This window comes from Scyliorhinus canicula, chromosome 3 (genome assembly GCF_902713615.1).
Source record: "Scyliorhinus canicula chromosome 3, sScyCan1.1, whole genome shotgun sequence".
Classification (NCBI taxonomy): Eukaryota; Metazoa; Chordata; class Chondrichthyes; order Carcharhiniformes; family Scyliorhinidae; genus Scyliorhinus; species Scyliorhinus canicula.
This window is the reverse complement of record NC_052148.1, coordinates 138,574,728-138,592,579: the sequence shown is the minus strand read 5'-3', so window position 1 is coordinate 138,592,579 and position 17,852 is coordinate 138,574,728. Positions and strand designations below refer to the sequence as shown.

General features: G+C 42.1%; 1 protein-coding gene across 5 annotated transcripts in view; it reads right to left on the bottom strand.

The window, feature by feature from the left end:
- Nucleotides 1-17,852, bottom strand: part of zmp:0000000660 (arf-GAP with Rho-GAP domain, ANK repeat and PH domain-containing protein 2) — a 494,698-nt gene that overhangs the window by 197,705 nt on the left and 279,141 nt on the right. For all 5 annotated transcript variants that reach the window (XM_038791442.1, XM_038791438.1, XM_038791439.1 and 2 more), the window contains exon 15: nucleotides 15,832-15,963. In XM_038791442.1, coding sequence (XP_038647370.1) covers nucleotides 15,832-15,963 — 132 coding nt within the window. The remainder of the gene's footprint in view (nucleotides 1-15,831; nucleotides 15,964-17,852) is intronic.

Below are 17,852 nucleotides of genomic sequence, written 5' to 3'. Positions count from 1 at the left end.
GACTATAATTGCATTTCCAGCCTTGGTGTAATTTTGTATAGGAATTTGGTTTCTGTAATAACTCTGCCAAGGCCAGGCTTCATAAAGAAACACTTGTTTATTCGAACAATGAAAAGAACTGCTTCCATGGTGTACAGCGCTTGTGTCCCAGCCTGGGGACCATAGGAATGTCAGTCCAGGTTTGGACTGCGGTTTTAAACTCGCAATGAATGGTTCCCATTGGGCAAGCCTCCACCTGCTCAATAGGGAAATGTGTGTTCCACGAACCTCACGGGGAGATCAATTAATGATCCCCCATTTCCTTTCCGGTCATCATAACAGTTTCCTGGTCTAATGTGGGGTAGGAACCCAATATGAGCATGGAGTATTGCTGCAGAAGTCTGAAGCATTTCCACCAATCTCTGCAGTGTGTCCTGGCTTCATAGGTAGCCAGAGCACTTGCATTCCTGCAATGTGAATAACAGTGGATACAGAGGAAAGAAGAAGCCGAAAGATTGGGCCCAATACCTCACCAACATCTTTGACTGGAGGTTGGATCTTCTCGGACACAAAAATACATTTCTGCCTTGCTTCCACCCAATCTCTTTCATGTCCAACCTTCAGTGTCAGCTCATCAGCTGACCGATAAATGTCACACATTTGGAGCTTAGAAAAGTCAAGAAAACTAAAAATTAATTAATTTCTCTAATATTCTAATTTGGCGTCAATCTCTGTTCAGAAGACAACATTTTCTGACTTGTATTTATGAATTCTCGTGTTAATGTGATGCTCCAAAAAAATCTAGGCTCTGGTCTATATGTAATGTCACCATAGTCCCAGATGACCATAGGCTGCTTTCCCCTTTGAGTGGGAGAGCTGATTGGGGTGACTTAAACTGAGGATCACCTCACCTCAGGTGAGGGAAAAGGTTGAGAAGGCAGGGCCTTCATGAATAACCTCAGCCCGCACAGGAATTTAACCCACGCTGTTGGCTTCACTCTGCATCACAAACCAGCTGTCTAGCTAACTGAGCTGAACCGACTCCGTCTGGAAAATCATTCCACACATTGAGCACCTTTTTAATGACAAGAATGGTATCTGATCGAAGCCACTATTTCACAAATTTGTACTTCAAGCTTTTGGTCCCATCAGCCTGCCTTATATTAGAGTAAAATCATAACTAACCTTACCCGAAACATGTATTTCATTTAATTCAGTGATGTTACTTCCTGACTGTCTTCTCAAATACTGGAACGATGGAGTTCCTTTAGCTTAGCTTTAGATTTCTGGTTTATTAAACGCCGATCCTCTAGAATTTAGGGAGATTCCATGATCCCAGTGGGTAACAGTGATATGCCGGACACACACCTTGGGAAATCATAGGTAACATTTAAGATTTCTTGAGATATGCTCCATGGGTGCGGCTCTTCACCAGAAGCATGGGATTGTGGGAATTCAGCCATGTTTTGAAAACTGAACTTTTTTTTAAAGCTACTTCCATGGTTTCCTTCATGAATCTAATGCCACATCACAACTGGTGACAAAATCAAAAGAGTTCACTATTATCAGTTCATTCACAATTTTCTCTACGCGTTATGCTGCCAGACAGCTAGTGGCAAATGCATAAGTTTGATCTGGAAAAAGTATTCTGAAATTTTCTTAACTATATACTTTTCAATTCACCTGTAAATGGTATAATTATTGATTCATGAGTTCAGTATCAGAAATGCAACAGAACTCTTCCTTCAATTAATACCACACAAATACCTTCTTTGTTATCCTAAACTAACTTCTTTATCCGAAATTGTCATCGCTATTGCTGACTCTAGGTCGACAACTTTTTAAAAATTGCATATATAGCATCTTAACATACACTCAGAGCATCCTTAAGTACTTTATATGGATGGATTATTTATTGAAGCACAGTCATCATTACTCAGTGTTATGGGCCAGGGTTTAGAGAACCCCAAAGTGCATCATGGAGTTCACCTGACGCACAACTTTTAATAGATTGTGGTTATGGGGAGCACACGGCCCACTCTACAGGTGTGGTACAGCAGAAATGGAAAAGTATTTTTTAAAGCAAAACAACGTTTATTCTATGAACTCAAGTTAACCTTTTTAAGACATACAGTGAACATCTTAGCAACCATCACTTCAAATACAACCCCCAAAGAATACAACACTAAGTAATCCTTAATAACTTCTCAAACAACATCCAGAAGACAAAAGAAATACCTTTTAACAGAAGCACATCAGGTTCACATTCACTACTGAGAACATTTATAATTCTGAATTCGCCAAATGATCAAGAGATAGTATTTTCATGGCAGAGAGATCAACAGTAAACCTGCTTTGTCTGGCTTCAGCTCCAACACTGAAAAACGAAACCAAAAGAAACAGACACACCCAAGCTTTTCTCAAAGTGAAACTAAAAAGCAGAGCCAGAGCTCAGCTCCACTCACACTCTGACATCACTGCAGTAACGTGAGCAGCCAAGAATTTCTTAAAGTGACATTCTCATGACATCAGGCCAATGCAGCAGCAAATTTATACAAAGTAAGACATCAACTGGATTATCCATTTTTGACAGTATTGGTTGAGCAGAATGTTGACTGGGACACTACAAATTAACTTCTGGAACTCCTTCATTGTGGGGTACAGGAACTAAGCCAGCAGACACAGTTTAATACTTCATCTCAAAAATGGCACCTTCAACAATGCATCACTCCCTCAGGTGTGTACTACTGTGTTTGGTTGATTATTCAGTTAAGTGTGTAAAGTTCATGGATAATGGGCTCAGTATTAACTTTGTTTTAATGATCTAAGTTTTACAGTCTTTGATTCTCACACCACAGTGGGAGTGAAGATATGTTGCCATGATGCATCACAGAATATTTACAGTGCAGAAGGAGGCCATTTGGCCCTTCGGCCCACAAACAGAGCACTCCACCTAATCCCACTCTCCCAACCTTTCCCTGTACCTTTGCACATTCTTTATTTTCAGATAGAAATCCAATTCTCTTTTGAGTATCTCAATTGCAGCTGCCTCCACCACCTGTCAGGAAGTTTGTTTCAGATTTCAACCATCCACTGGGTGAAAAAATGCTTTCCTCATATTACTTTTCCTTCTTTTGTCAATTATTTTAAATCTGTGCCATCTAGTTCTTGATTTACTCTTGAGAAGGAAGAGTTTCTCACAATTTGCCCTATCCTTACCCCTCAGGATCTTGAATAACTCCATCAAGTCTTCTCTTGGCCTTTATTCCCTCAAGGAAAATAGACCCAATCTCTCCTCATATCTAACGTTACTCATCTCTGGAATCATTCTCGTGATTCTCGTCTGTAATCTCTCCAATGCCTTTATATCCTTCTTCAAGTACAGTGTCCGGAACTGGATGCAGTATTCCAGATTAGGCCTAACTGGCATCTTATACAAGCTTAACAGGATCTCCTTTCTCTTGTACTCCATGCCCCTATTAATGAAAGATATGCTATGCTTTATTAATTGTTCTCTCAACATGCTCTGAGACTTTCAATGACTTTATTCACATATACACTGAGGTCCCTCTGTTCCTGGACTTCCTTCAGAGTTTTTCCCTGTATTTTACATTGTCTGTCCATATTTGTCCTGCTAAACTGAATCACCTCACATTTCTCTGTGTTGAACTTCATCTGCCCTTTTTTGCCCAACCCACCAACACAGCGGCACGGTGGAACAGTGGTTAGCACTGTTGCCTTAGAGCGGCAGGGACCCGGGATCGATTCTGACCTTGGGTGACTGTGTGGAGTTTGCACATTCTGCCCATGTCTGCGTGAGTTTCGTCTGGGTGCTCCAGTTTCCTCACACGGTTCAAAGATGCGCAGGTTAGGTGGATTGGCCATGCTAAGAAAGTCCACAAGTGGAAATTCTGCAGGAAATAAGGAGAGGATGGTGGTACATCCATTGGTAAATGTCATAGATGGTAATGATGGAAGCAGAAGTGATATAGAAGGAAGGTTGCTGGGCTTTGACTGACAGCAGGAATATTGGTCGGGAAAATCAATGACAAAGGACAGTCGGAGAGATGGGGTATGTGCTCGCAAAGTGGCCGCAACAGGTGACATGATGCACTCGAGAGAATGCTGAAACAGCACAGAGGATAGGTGTACGTTTATTCAGGCCTGGAATAAAGGGGTAACACGGTAGCACAGTGGTTAGCACAGTTGCTTAACAGCTCCAGGGTCCAAAGTTCCATTCCCGGCTTGGGTCTCTGTCTGTGCGGAGTCTGCATGTTCTCCCTGTGTCTGCGAGGGTTTCCTCCGGGTGCTCCGGTTTCCTCCGACAGGAAATGCTGTGCTAAATTGGCCTTAGTGTCCAAATAAGTTAGATGGGGTTACGGGGATAGGGTGGAGATGTGGGGATAGGGTGCTTTTTCCAAAGGGCTGGTGCAGACGTGATGGGCCAAATGGCCTCCTTCTGCACTGTAGATTCTATGAATAGCACCAGGAGAACATAAAGTGTTAAGAATGTGAGACTCTATAAGATAGTTATGTTTTAAACTGTCTCTTTCATTTAAGTGAAAACAGAATCTCTTAGAATGGGGGATGGTGAAATTATATCGAACTCTGCCCAGGGATGTGGCTGTGTGATTTGGTTACCTTGAACCGGGGCCAGATCCAAATCTACATGAATTCAAATGGCAGTTTAAACACCTTGACACAAAAAAGGGACTGCTTTGGACCTGGTCCTGTTGGACACAGATTCTCAGATTCACAGAGTGGAGAGAGAGAGAGAGAAATAAAAGAGAAAGAGAGAGAGAGGAAAGGAGAAAGAGAGGGCGAGGGGGTGGGGAGATGCTGCGAGAAGAAGAGGGGAAAAGACTGTTGCCTTTTAGCCCAAACAGAATGCTGGAGGAAATCTGTGGAGATTTACGAACCACTGAATTGCCAGAGGGTGCCTTGCTGTTGGAAGTGCTGGAAAATGGAGTGAAAGCTACTTTCAAAAGGACACTGAGACTTACCCTTATGTGACAGGGAGAAGAGAGGCTGTTGAAATGCCAAGAGGGATTTTGACTTCATGTACAAGGCTACAGGTGACACATAAACTATTATTCTTTATGTGATTGTGACTGACTCGGTCAATATTTGTTGCCCATTCCTAATTTCCCTTGAGGTGGTGGTGTTGAGCCACCACCTTGAACCGCTGCAGTCCACATGGTGTAGGTATAGCGATAGTGTTGTTAGGAAGGGTGTTCCATGATTTTGATCCGGAGACAATGAAGGAATGCAATATAGTTCCAAGTCAGGAGTATATGTGGCATGGAGGGTTGATGGTTTTCTTATGTGTCTGCTGCCCTTGTCCTTTCAGATAGTAGAGGTCACAGGTTTGGAACATTTGGAAGTTGTTGCAATGCATCTTGTATGTAGTACACACTGCTGTCACTGTGTGTTGATGGTGGTGGAGTGAGTGAGTGCTTAGGTTGGCGGATGGATTGCCAATCAAGCAGGCTGCTTTGTCCTGGATGGTGTTGAGTATTTGTTTGAGTGTTGCTTGAAGCCTTGGTCCAAATATAGACAAAAGAGCTGAACTAAAGAGGTGAGATGGGAGTGACAGCTTTTGACACCGAGGCTGCATTGTCCGAGTATGACATTAATGAGCCCGGGCAAAACTGGGGAAACCATGGGAGTCATACCTAGCACAAAGGAAGATGGTTATGATTGCTGGAGGCCAATCATCACAGTCTCAAGGTATCACTGCAGTATTTCCTCATGGTAATGTCCAAGGCCCAACTATCTTCAGCTGCTTCATCAATGACTTTCCTTCCAAAATAAGTTCAGAAGTAGGGATGTTGACTGATGATTGCACCATATTCAATATAATTTGTGATTCCTCAGATGTTGCAACAGTCTGCGTGGACATGCAGCAAAATCTGAGTAACATTCAGGTTTTAGTTGATACTTGGAAAACAACATTCATGCTACATAAATGCCAGACAATGCCCAGCTCCAATTTGAGTCCATTTAACCTTGATAATCCAACCCATTATCATCACAGAATTCCTCCATTCAGGTCGTGTGAGTCACCATCTTCCAGAAACTTAACTGGACCAGTCAACTAAATACTGTGGCAACAAGAGCAGATTAGAGACTGTGAATTCTGCGGAAAGTAGCTCACCTCTTGACTCACCAAAGTTTGTCCACAATCTACAAGACATTAGCCAGGTATGTGATGGAGTACTCTGCACTTGCTTGGAGGAATGCAGCTCCAACAACACTCAAGAAGATTGATGATATCCAGGAAAAAGCAGTCGAGTTGGTGGACACTCCATCCACCACCTTAAACAGTCTTGCACACTGATACCACACACAATGGCTACAATGTCATCTACAAGATGCAAAACACCAAGTCACCATGTCTTCTTCGGTAGCAACACCTGAACCACAATTGTTAACAGCTTGCAGGGCCAAGACAGCAGATGCATGGGAAAGACCACCATCTGTAAGTTTCCCTCCAGGGTCACAAACCACCCTGATTGTGAAGTATATTGTTGTGCCTTCATCGTCACTGGATCAAAATCCTGGAAGTCTCCTGTAACAGCACTGTTGAAATACCTTCAGCATAGAGGCTGCAGTGGTCCAAGAAGGCAGCTCACCACCACCTTCTCAAGGGCACTTAAGAATCAGTAACAACTTCTGGCTTTTCTACCAACTCCCACATCTCCTGAAGGAATAAAAAATGATGGAAACCTGAAACAGAACATTTCCAAATACTTATACATTCAACTGCTAAAAGGCAAAACTCACATCTAAGGTTTAAAATGTCAAAGCAGCAAGAAATCCATTGGGTTGGTAAAAAATTGATTGCAGAATATGCGATACAATATGTGGTAGCAATGTTCCTGCTCTTTCTTCAAACGTAATGGAAATAACTGGTGAGTCAGAATTAATCTATTTTCTAAACCACACTTGTAACATTACAATGCCAATTCAATGTCACTGAGCAGAAGGAAACAGTTGAATCTTTTCATAAAATTTGGCAGTGCCATGAAAGGTTACAGTTTGCGAAATTACATTCCATATTGTAGACAGAAAGCTATAGATATAATCATTGTAGAAGCTGTTTTTACGGAAAGCTGCAGGAATATGGAAAAAGAAAACACCTGTTACAATTAACTTGTGACTAAGATAGATGAATTCCCTTTAATTGTAGCACTGAGAGGCAACTGGGGCCTTGGTGCCCCCCCTGAAAATCTCACAGCAGCAGTCTGCTCCAGAAGGCACTGCTAATAGTTTGAGAATGAACCTGTCAATCCTTTCAGCAGCTGCAAAATATCATTCTGAACCACATGCAGAAAACAGCAGGGAAGATGGCCAAAAGGCCGGTCAAAAAGGTAGGCCTTAAGGAGTGTTATAAATGAGGAAAGAGTATTGGGCTGGAGAGATTTTTGAGGAGAGGGGGAAATTCCAAAGCTCAATGATGAGGCAGCTGAAGGCACGGTCACCAATGTGAGGAACCATTAATATTGGGAAAGCTCAAGAAGTCAGAATTAGGGGACTTCAGGCATCTCCAAAGTTTAAAAGCAAGTTACTATGGATGCTGGAATCTGAAACAAAACCAGTAAATGCTGTACAACCTCAGCAGGCCTGACAGTATCTGTGAAGAGAGAACGGACCATCCTACGCACCTAACCCACCCTTGACCCATCCTGATGCCTGCCATCCATCTGAAGACACACCCTGATCTGAACCCCACCCCCACCCCCACTTGGAAGTTCTGGCCTATTATTTTGCACTCAACATTTTCCAAACTAATTAAGGATCTACCCTTGCAAAAATTCACACGGCAGTGGGAAACCAGCAAACAAACCGCTATACAGACACACAAGCCTCATTTGTGCTGTGCACCTATGGCAACTGTGGTAGATTTTGCTTCCTAATTAATATTAAATTACCAGTGAGGAGCCTGACATGGCACATGTAGAAAACTGAAATGACAAAGTTACTATCATTAGCAAATCTCCCGTGTCATTGCTCACAGGTGTTTATCACATAATTTAATGGTGTAATTCATAGAATACTAGAATTCCTACAGTGCAGGAGGAGGCCATTTGACCCAATGACTCTGCACCAAACCTCCGAAAGAGCACCCTCCCCCGCAGTCTACCCGCAACCCTGTAACCCCATCTACCTGCATATCTTTGGACACAAAGGGGCAATTGATCATATCCAATCCACCTAACCTGCACATCTTTGGGCTGTGGGAGGAAACTGGAGTACGCGGAGGAAACCCACACAGACATAGAGAGAATGCACAAACATCACCAGAAAGTTACCCAAGTTCCGAATCGAATTTGGGTTCCTGGCATTGTGAGGCAGCAGTGCTAACCAACTATGCCACCATGCTGCAGAGTAAAGTGAGATTCAGACCAAACAGTGTAACTGCTTGGCCTGGGGCTTTGCAGATTGGAAAGTGTTTGTAAGTATCAGGTTGCAGATTAGAAGCTCAAAAGCAGTAACTGAAAGGCTTTCTGGCCTTTTGCAATCTTAAAAGTACGTTGTGGCTTTCTTCTTGTAGCTTGGCATCTTGGATTGCACTTTTTATGCAAGTACGTTTATCTTAACTTAATTATTGTACGATTTTGTGGTTTTCTGCTTCGAAAAGCTGGAATTTCAGTGGCTGCACTTATACCATAAGTGCCATAGGCTTGACTCAGGGTACCTTTTTCTCTCACTTTCCTTGTTCTTTAGTAGGATGATGAAGAAATGCATGACGAAAAAGAGGCAGGTCACTTACACAAAATGCAAATTGCCCTAACGCAAGTTGCTTTGCCTGTAGACCAAGCATAGCTATTTGGGCATGTCCAGAAACATTTGCCTTTGCCAACTCCCCGTCGTCAGGAAGAGTTATGCCATTTCCTTCAGCCTGACATATAAGACAAAATTGATGACAGGGACTGCTCTGCCTTTGGCTGTAGAGTTGACAGACAGCCTTGAAATCCTATGCTACTGGACCACTCCAAACATCTTCAAAGGACATTCATATCAGAATCAATCAGCAGTTCACCAACGCCTAGGACAAGTGACAGAATGAGTTGTCAAGCAGGGCAAACTCTTTCAGAATGTTCCCCACAGAAAAGATACAGCAGCAGCTTGAAAGGTCATGGTACATTTTTTTTCAAATTATCGCGTTTTCCCCAAGCAGAGCATCATTGATGGCAGAAATCTGGCCATGCAGGCCCCTGTTTCACAAGCTTCATGATCTGAGAATTGTACTTTATCATTGCATTATGATGAAATGGACAGAAATATGAATGTGAATATTACATTGGTAAATTACTTGATTTATGGCATTTCCAGCCTTCTTGAAGGAGCAAGTGGACTGTGCAAATGGCTCTTTGATGGCCAAAGATATGCAGCCTCAGTTGATAAGCCATTTGAGCCAGCTATAAACATGAGATGAACAGGGATATAATGAGGAACACAGCTATCAGAGTAGAATATGCCACCAGTATGTTGAAGCAAAAATTTAGATGCTTGGATGGATTTAGTAAGGCACCAATCGTAAAATATACTGGATACAATGAAATGCTTTTGTAAAAAGGAGTTTTCTTGATTATGATGTGGAGATGCTGGCGTTGGACTGGGACAAGCACAGTAAAAAGTCTTACAACATCAGGTTACAGTCCAGGTTTGTTTCAAATCACTAGCTTTCGGAGTACTGCATCTTCCTCAGGTGAAAAAGCTAGTGATTTGAAACAAACCTGTTGGACTTTAACCTGCTGTTGTAAGACTTCTTACTGTTCTTGATTGTGATTCAGCATCAGTGAAAAAAAAGTTACGCTACAGTCAAACCATGGAGTGGCAACAATATTTTCCAAGCTGAAGAATCTAATTGCGTCCTGGAGATCTGTTATGTCTCAGAAGATACATCCTGCCGGTGAAGCATCACATGAGTGTTTACGTGGGCTTCAATTCTCCATCTTAGATTGCATGAGCAACATCCCTAATAAAACCTCTCATCGTGTTTGTGAGAATCCAGAGTGTGGGAATCTCCATACCTTTTCTCTTTGCGGCAAACTAAAGAGATAAAAAAAGAGAAAACTGGCGCCGAAGATTGAGGCAAGAAAACGGAATTGCTGACAAAAGAATTCGTCAACAAAATCTGTAGATACGATGTCGAGAGTGGAAAAGATGTTTGAGCCCGGAGTCTCGGACGAACGCACATTAGGCTAAGCAAGCCGCCGCTGAAGGTTTTAAATATTTAAAAAAAATCAACTGCAACAACGAGTAACGACGGTTCAAAAACTTGCTTGCCGTTGAAGGGGTAGAGTTTGGGTTTCATAAAACGGGCATGTGATGAAGCTACAACTCCTCCGACGCCGTACAGGCCGCTACTCGGAAAAAAAAATCAAAGCAGAGCCAGGCATAAAGGAAAAAAAAAATCAAAGCTTGTGCCATACATCCATAAGAACTGGAAGGGAGGAAGTTGGTTAAAGTTTAGACCCTGGTCAGGATCGAGACTGGCAGGATAAATGGGTGCCATGGATGCCTTTGATAAAGACTGTGATACTTGGAACGCAAAAGAGGAAAGATTCCAATTATATCTCATCGTGAATCAAACACTGGCCTAAAGGTTCAGTTCAGTGTAAAACTTTTATGCAGCTACAAAACAGGATAAGTCCTGTGTCGAACTAGTGAAGATTTTAGAAGGGCACTTCTTACCTGGACTGTTGTTAATTGCAGAAAGGTTTTGGTTCCATCACTGTAGTCAGGAAGAAGGTGAAAGCATTTTTCAATTTGTGGAGACTTTAAGAATGCGAGTTCGGTGCAACACTTGATGACACCCTTCGTGATAAGCTGGTTTGGGGACTCTGCAGTGAAGCTAATTCAAAGGAAGCTGCTTACTGTAACAATCTAACTCTTAAAAACTGCTGTGGAAGTTGCAACACCTATGGAGCTAGTAATGAGAGAGGATTCACATACAGGGGCTGGCATGGATACCACAAGAAACAAGGCTAAAAAGGGATAACCATGTCACTGATGTACACAGGTTGGACACTCAGCAGGAGAATTCTGGAGTATAAAAAATAAGTGCAAGAACTGTGATAAAAAGGGCCATATTGCCAAGGCATCTTGGGCTCAGAAAACATTACCAACACCAAGGATGTGCAAGATGAAAAATACATCTCAACAGACTAATTGTGTCTATCAATTAGTAGATGAAGTTCAAGACCATTCAGGAGACAGCGTACCCAATAAACTGCAGGAGCTGGAATTAGGCATCAATGTTTTAAGGCATTTCCAAACCTTGACAGGCATCAAATTAAGATGGAAGTGGATACAGGGGCAGCTGTATCGTTCATTCCCAGGATAAATTAGAATCACAAGATGAAGCATCTGCCTTTAAAACTGTCAAATATGATCCTAAGAACGTACATTGAAGAGGTCGCACCATTAAATGTATGCATCATTCTGAAAGTAGAAGTAAATGGACAGATGGTGCAGTTGCCTCTTTACGGTGTTTGTGAATATTTTACTGCTTTATTTGGTAGAGCATGGCTGACAAAGCGTCAACTTAACTGGGGAGCATTAAGTAAATGAGTGCAGTCCAAGAAAAGCCTACAACAGCTCCTAGAGAAGGTATTTGAAGATTCACTAGGCTCCATGACCAATGTTGAAATACAATTAAAGATCAAGCCAAACAGTACACCAAAATGTCTCAAAGCTGGAACCGTGTCATGCACCATCAGGCCAAAGGTCGCAGAACAACTAGAAAGGCTAGTCCAAACAAGAGACTTTGAACCAGTTCTTACGAGTGATAGGGCAACACCGATAGTTCCTGTACTGAAACACGATGGCTTGGTGAGAATATGTGGAGATTTTAAAACAACTATTAACCCGGTACTGTGCACAAATCACTATCCACTGCAGCTCATTGCAGACTTATTTTCTGGACTTTCTGAATGACAGAAATTCAGTTAAATTGATTTATCAGAGCCGTATTCACAAATGAATGTGGCTGCAAAATCATAGCCGCTACTCATTATTGTGTTGCACAAAGGTCTATTTCGTTACAGAAGACTTCCTTTTGGAATAACATCTGTTCCTGCTCTTTTTCAGAGGTCCATGGATCAAATTCGGGGTTAGCCAAATGGGGTGCAATGTTATATAGATGACATTCTCACCACCAAGGAATACTTAAAGAACTTGGACGCGACTCTGAAGCATCTACAAAACCATAATCTGAGAGTTAAAAAAGAAATGTTTGACTTTTTCAAAACATCCATAAATTATCTGGGCCACATCATCGAGACAGATAGTTTACACAAGGAGCTGACCATTATTTTTGGGTTAAGAAGGTTCCACCCCTATCTTTATAGATGTAATTTTACTCTTTTGATGGATCATTGACCCTTGACAACAAACTTCGGTCCTTATAATGGTATTCCTTCTTTAGCAGCTAGTAGGCTACAGAGATGGTCTTTGGTATTGTCTGCACATATGTACATTATTTACTTTTGGACCATATCCATCACCTTCCCATCATTGGATCGGTTTGTATACTTCTGTACTTGAGATGAAGTCACAGGTACATTATCCACGAGTCAGAAATACAGAAAGTTGACAAAATGTTCTTCAGGTTCTTGTTTGATTTGTAATGGCAATCTTGACAAAGCATCAGTGTTTGCATGTTGCCATGCAAGAGGGTGGCCAGTCAAGAGAGAGGGAGGGGCGTCAGTCTGGGAGACAAGGAGGGAAATCAGTCAGTTTAGGAGGGAAGGTGTCAGTTTGGGAGGGATGGAGAGTCAGTTTTGGAGGGAGGGAGGGTCAGTTTGGGGTGTGGGGGTCAGACCGGGGTGGGGGGAGGGGGGGGTTGTCAGGTCAGATGTTAGGAGTGGTGTGGTGATTCCATTGGGGGATCATCTTTGTGCGGGGTGCCCCGTGCAAGTTGTTTCTGGGTTTTTTTTACATAGTTACTCTGGAGTCAGAAGTTATTTTTTTCCCTTCTAAAACTACTATCAGGGTAAACTGGCAGGGCCATTCGAAGTTACTGATTTAAATTGCTTTGGTCGGATGGTTCCCAGCCCAGCGCAATTGTCCAGAGGGAATTCGCACTTTTGGGTAATTGTCGGATAAATCCTTAGTGCCCAAAGGTTAGGTGGGGTTATGGGGTTACATGGACAGGGAGGGGAAGTGGGACTAGGTAGGATGCTCTTTCAGAGGATTGGTGTAGACTCGATGGTCCGAATGACCTCCTTCTGCACTGTAGAGATTCTATGCTGACCAACTACTAGCTTCACAATGTGAAATCGCAGAAACATCTCAAGGTCTATGTCCCTTGGACAATGTACCCAGTGATACTTCGGATCAGAGGCCAGATGTAGTGACAAATTCAGATTCTGTTCGAGGACTTTCCAATATCCATAGAGATGGACTCGAGGGTAACTACCCAGGAAGTACCAGCTACTGAAGGAAAGCAGGACGCTTCTAAGGTCTCGAGTAGTCACTTTCCAGAATGTCAAATACAACCGAAAAGACATCCTGAGAGACTTGAGTTGTAAATTTGTGTATAGAGATAATGCATAAGTGCGTCTGTTTAAAAATGTTCAGCAGTTGTCGTTGTATTAAAGAAGCAATGGGGGATGGATGTTTTGTATCAGAGAATACATCCCTGCTGGTGAAGCATCATGTGATCTGTAGTGACATCAGCAATGAGAGTTTGTGCAGCCTTCTCTTCTCCACCTTAGATTGTGTGAGCAATATCCCTAAAAAAACCTCTCCAGACTGTGGACACTGTTATTGGCCAGGGTTTAGAGAACCCCAAAGTATATCATGGAGTTCACCTGACCCAAAACTTTTAATAGATTGTGGTATCGGCCCACTCTACAGGTGTGGTACAGCGAAATGGAAAAGTATTTTTTAAAGCAAAAAAATGTTTATTCTATGAACTCAAGTTAACCTTTTTAAGACATAGTGAACATTTTAGCAACCATCAATTGAAATATAACCCCCAAAGAATACAACAATAAGTAATCCTTAAACTGTCCTTTTAACATCCATAAGACTTAAAAAATACCTTTGAACAGAAGCACATCAAGTTAAAGTCACTGCTGGGAGCAGTTATTAGTTTTAAATCAACAAAGAATCGATTTACAGTCTTTAGATTAGAGAGAGAGAGACTCATACACCTTCTGGCTGTGACTGCAGCTAACCAGCTCTGAAAACGAAACTAAAACATACCCGACAGCAAACAGCCTAAAACGAAAGTAAAAAGCTGATCGACAGCCAGCTCCACCCACTCTCTGACAACACTGCAATAATAAACACCCATTTTTTAAAAGATACTCTCACTACAGACATTTATATACATACCCATTTATAAACACCCATTTCTTAAAGGTACTCACACATGACAGCACCTTCATACCTATTCTAAATGCGGCAAAGTCAAAGATATAACGTGCAAACCGACAATCATTTTGTGATTCATTTGTTGCCAAGGAAACAATTTGAAGAGATTAAAATTACTTTGGAATTATACAAGAAAACTCAAAACAATCTGAAGCAGGTGCACAACAAATAACTTGCCAGCTTTCACTGACTCCACATTCCCTATCATTAACATCAGCGACCACAATTTTTAAGTCTCTGCTGATTTCTTCATTCTTCTTGGAGGATAAGTAACAAGCAGGTCAGGTAGTTATCAGTACCTCTGTTAAATAATATCTTGCATTTAATCGTGCTGTTTAAAAAATGTATATTTTCTATCGTTCCATACTCCAACCCCCACCCTGAGTAATTTAATCTCCTTCCCTAAATTCCTTGCTGGTGGAAAGGGTGTTCGTAGGGATGGAAAGAGTCAAAGTTCTTTGCGTGCAGGTGTCCCTTCAGTGCCTTATACAAGTGGCTATTAGTTTGCATGTGTGAAGCAAGAACAATGTTAACTTCAACTCAAGCTCACCTTTAGGTTCATGCTCAACTAAGAAATGATCAGGAGCCTCATCCTGGTTATTCATCTTCTCCCTAACCCAGGAATGTTGAAGCAGATTGTACTGCCCCAAGATGAACTAACTCAGCGGAAATCAGGGGCAATATCTGGAACATTCCAGGTCTGCCTGGCGTAACTGCTCACTGCAGAAACTCATTGAACCTCTCCGGTCAAGGGGAATAAGGTTGGCAGAGTAAGAGTCCACTATTCACTGAGTCATCAAACTCCAAGCAGACAGACAGATCATATCATTGAAGCACTTGGGTTTCCTCGGTTTAAATTCAAACCAGATGATTTTGCAACTTCAGTGGCTCATCAGTCTCTGCGTGCTACGCACATCACTTTGGTGAATATCCACTTCTAGACATTATCAGCCGCTGCAAGGGAGGACAACATCAGGGTATGGTTTTCTTGTTATCAAATCCACTGATTCCATCTGCAACCATGTTTGTGTGATAGATCAACATCTATTCGTTTATCATACACACAGACAGAACGAAAAGGAGATAAGGGAGGAATGTGCATCAGCACTGCCTCCAAAGAGGGAGGAGCAAGAAAGAAGAGTAGAGATTCATGTACTCAAATATATCAACTTTTTTCCTTGACTTGAATTAGAGTACGGTGATACAGGATCAATACCAAGAGGCGCAATTTAATTTGAAGAAATTGAATCGTAATATTAATGCATCCATCACAAACTGCATTTGATTAAATAATCATAAAAATTACACCACAGAGAGAGTCCATTTGGCTTACCAAACCATGCTGGTGCCAGCTCCCTGACGTTCAGTTGCAGTTAAGCTCAATCTATGTCCTAATATTTAGCAGCTAAGTTACTTGCGAAAAGAAAGGTACCATTAATTGAACAAAATGTTACCTACCTTCCTTCAATCTTTTCTCAGTTACTGTTTTTGTAGTGTTGATGGCCTTGTACAGAAAACCACACAGAAAGCTGGACTGAGTGTTATTGGAATGGATGCCTGATTTAGACAGTGCATCAATCTTTGGAACTACTATGAATAAACAGCAAATAAACATTGTTCAGAACAAATTCAAATAAGGAATACATTCTTATAAAAAAGCAGCTTCTAAATGTCTTGAATTGTTAACCTTTATTCAATCTTCCTGTCAGGGATACATTATTCTGGGTCCTGTACTTGCAAATAGATTCTTTCCCACAGCTAATATTTGCAACTGGGTTGAATTCAAATTATTTACTCACTTCTAAGGTTAAAAGGTTACATGGAAACACTTCCATCCCTGCATTGAGATTTCATTGTTTGTGTTATCAAAGCTCGCTGTCTCCTGAGGGAAAACATTTGCTCAGAGAAACAGTAGTCGGCACAGGCCAAACCTCCTCACCATCAGTCTAAGTCAGCCCTCCCTTGGCAGGTATGAGTGTACAATCTTAGGAACAGAAAACCAGCATGGGCAGAAAAGGTGACGCTTTGCCATACAAAAATAATGCTGTGAAATAAGTAGCTATTAAAGGAAATAAAATTTTTTGTTAAGCCCCAAAATTGAATTGTTACCATATATTAAAGGCTTTTTGATCGCATACAGGGAAAGATGTAAATGAGGATGCTTAAAGCTACCCAGGAACATTTGTTTTTTTTTAAAAAGCCATGACCAGAAGCCAAAGATCCCAACATGCTCAGGAGTGATTTTGCATGCGTCTACCATCAATGCAAACGGCGATGCGGATGAAAAATCTCGCGCAAATCTGGAAACGAGATTCTAGCCAGCGAGATCTCGTTTCCTGATTTTCCACGCCCCCACCAGTCACATAATGGGGTTCATGCCCACAAAGGGGATGCTATTGGGGTGGGGTTCCCCCTGTGTCCATGGGGGAGGGGGGGATGCCATTTTCTTTCCATGCTGAACCGTGCTCCACCTTTAGGAGGTGGCGCCCGAATCTCTTGGAGTCGGCAAACCAGGCCCTTTCCAGCACAGTGACAGAATTAACCATGCCTACTATTTTCTTTCACTCCCTGCGTGGCTCAAAATCTGGACGAAAACTCAGCCAGGCAGCTGGAGAACTGCACACTGGGTTTCAGTCAAAGCCTGATACTCTTGACAAAATATCGGAAATTTCCACCCTCAATCTGCGTTAGAGAAATAAATGTCACATTGCCCTCAGTGCAGTGCATTCTTGTTAACAAATGCAATCTCTTCTACAGCTGCCTTCATAGTTTTATGCCTGGATTTTAGCCTGGAGGCAGGTTCTATTTCCGGGGGGGGGGGAGTGGGCACAGTTATTACATCATCATTTAACAGCAAGGCCCCTTTAATTGAGGTTCCAGCCCACAGGCAGCCAGATTGACAGGCTGGAGATCTGCTCCACAAGGCCACTACCAATGGCAGGCGTTGGGGATAGGGTGGGGGAGGGGGGGATTTGAGTCCAAAAATGTAGATGGTGGTTGGGGTGGAAAGAGGAGCTAACAAATAGATCTGATGGGTTCAGTAGGTAATTTGTAAAGCCTGAAGGAAGCACTCCTGCTCCCTTTACCCACAAGCCGTGCTGTAGAGATTATTTACCTCACACATTCAATCCCATTTGTGCTCTTTAAACTGCAGAGTTTCAAGAGACCCAGGAAGCCCAGCGACTTGTGGTTAAAATGTGACTAATTGAGAGCACGTAGCCTCACTATAATATATATTTGTATAAAAACAATGACCATAAGCTGAAGATCCTAAGGTGCTCAGTCTCTGTTTTGTAGAAGGAAATGTATTTTTGTCTTCAATGGTGCATCTCTGTTAACAAATGCAATAAATTCTACAGCTGCCTTCAGAGTTTTATGCCTGGATTTTAACTATGAGCTAATTGACTGCCTGCCCCTTGTCCCAACTCCTTGGCAACTAAAAATGGGTGGGTCAAGATTGGTTTGGTTCCTGTTCCTGA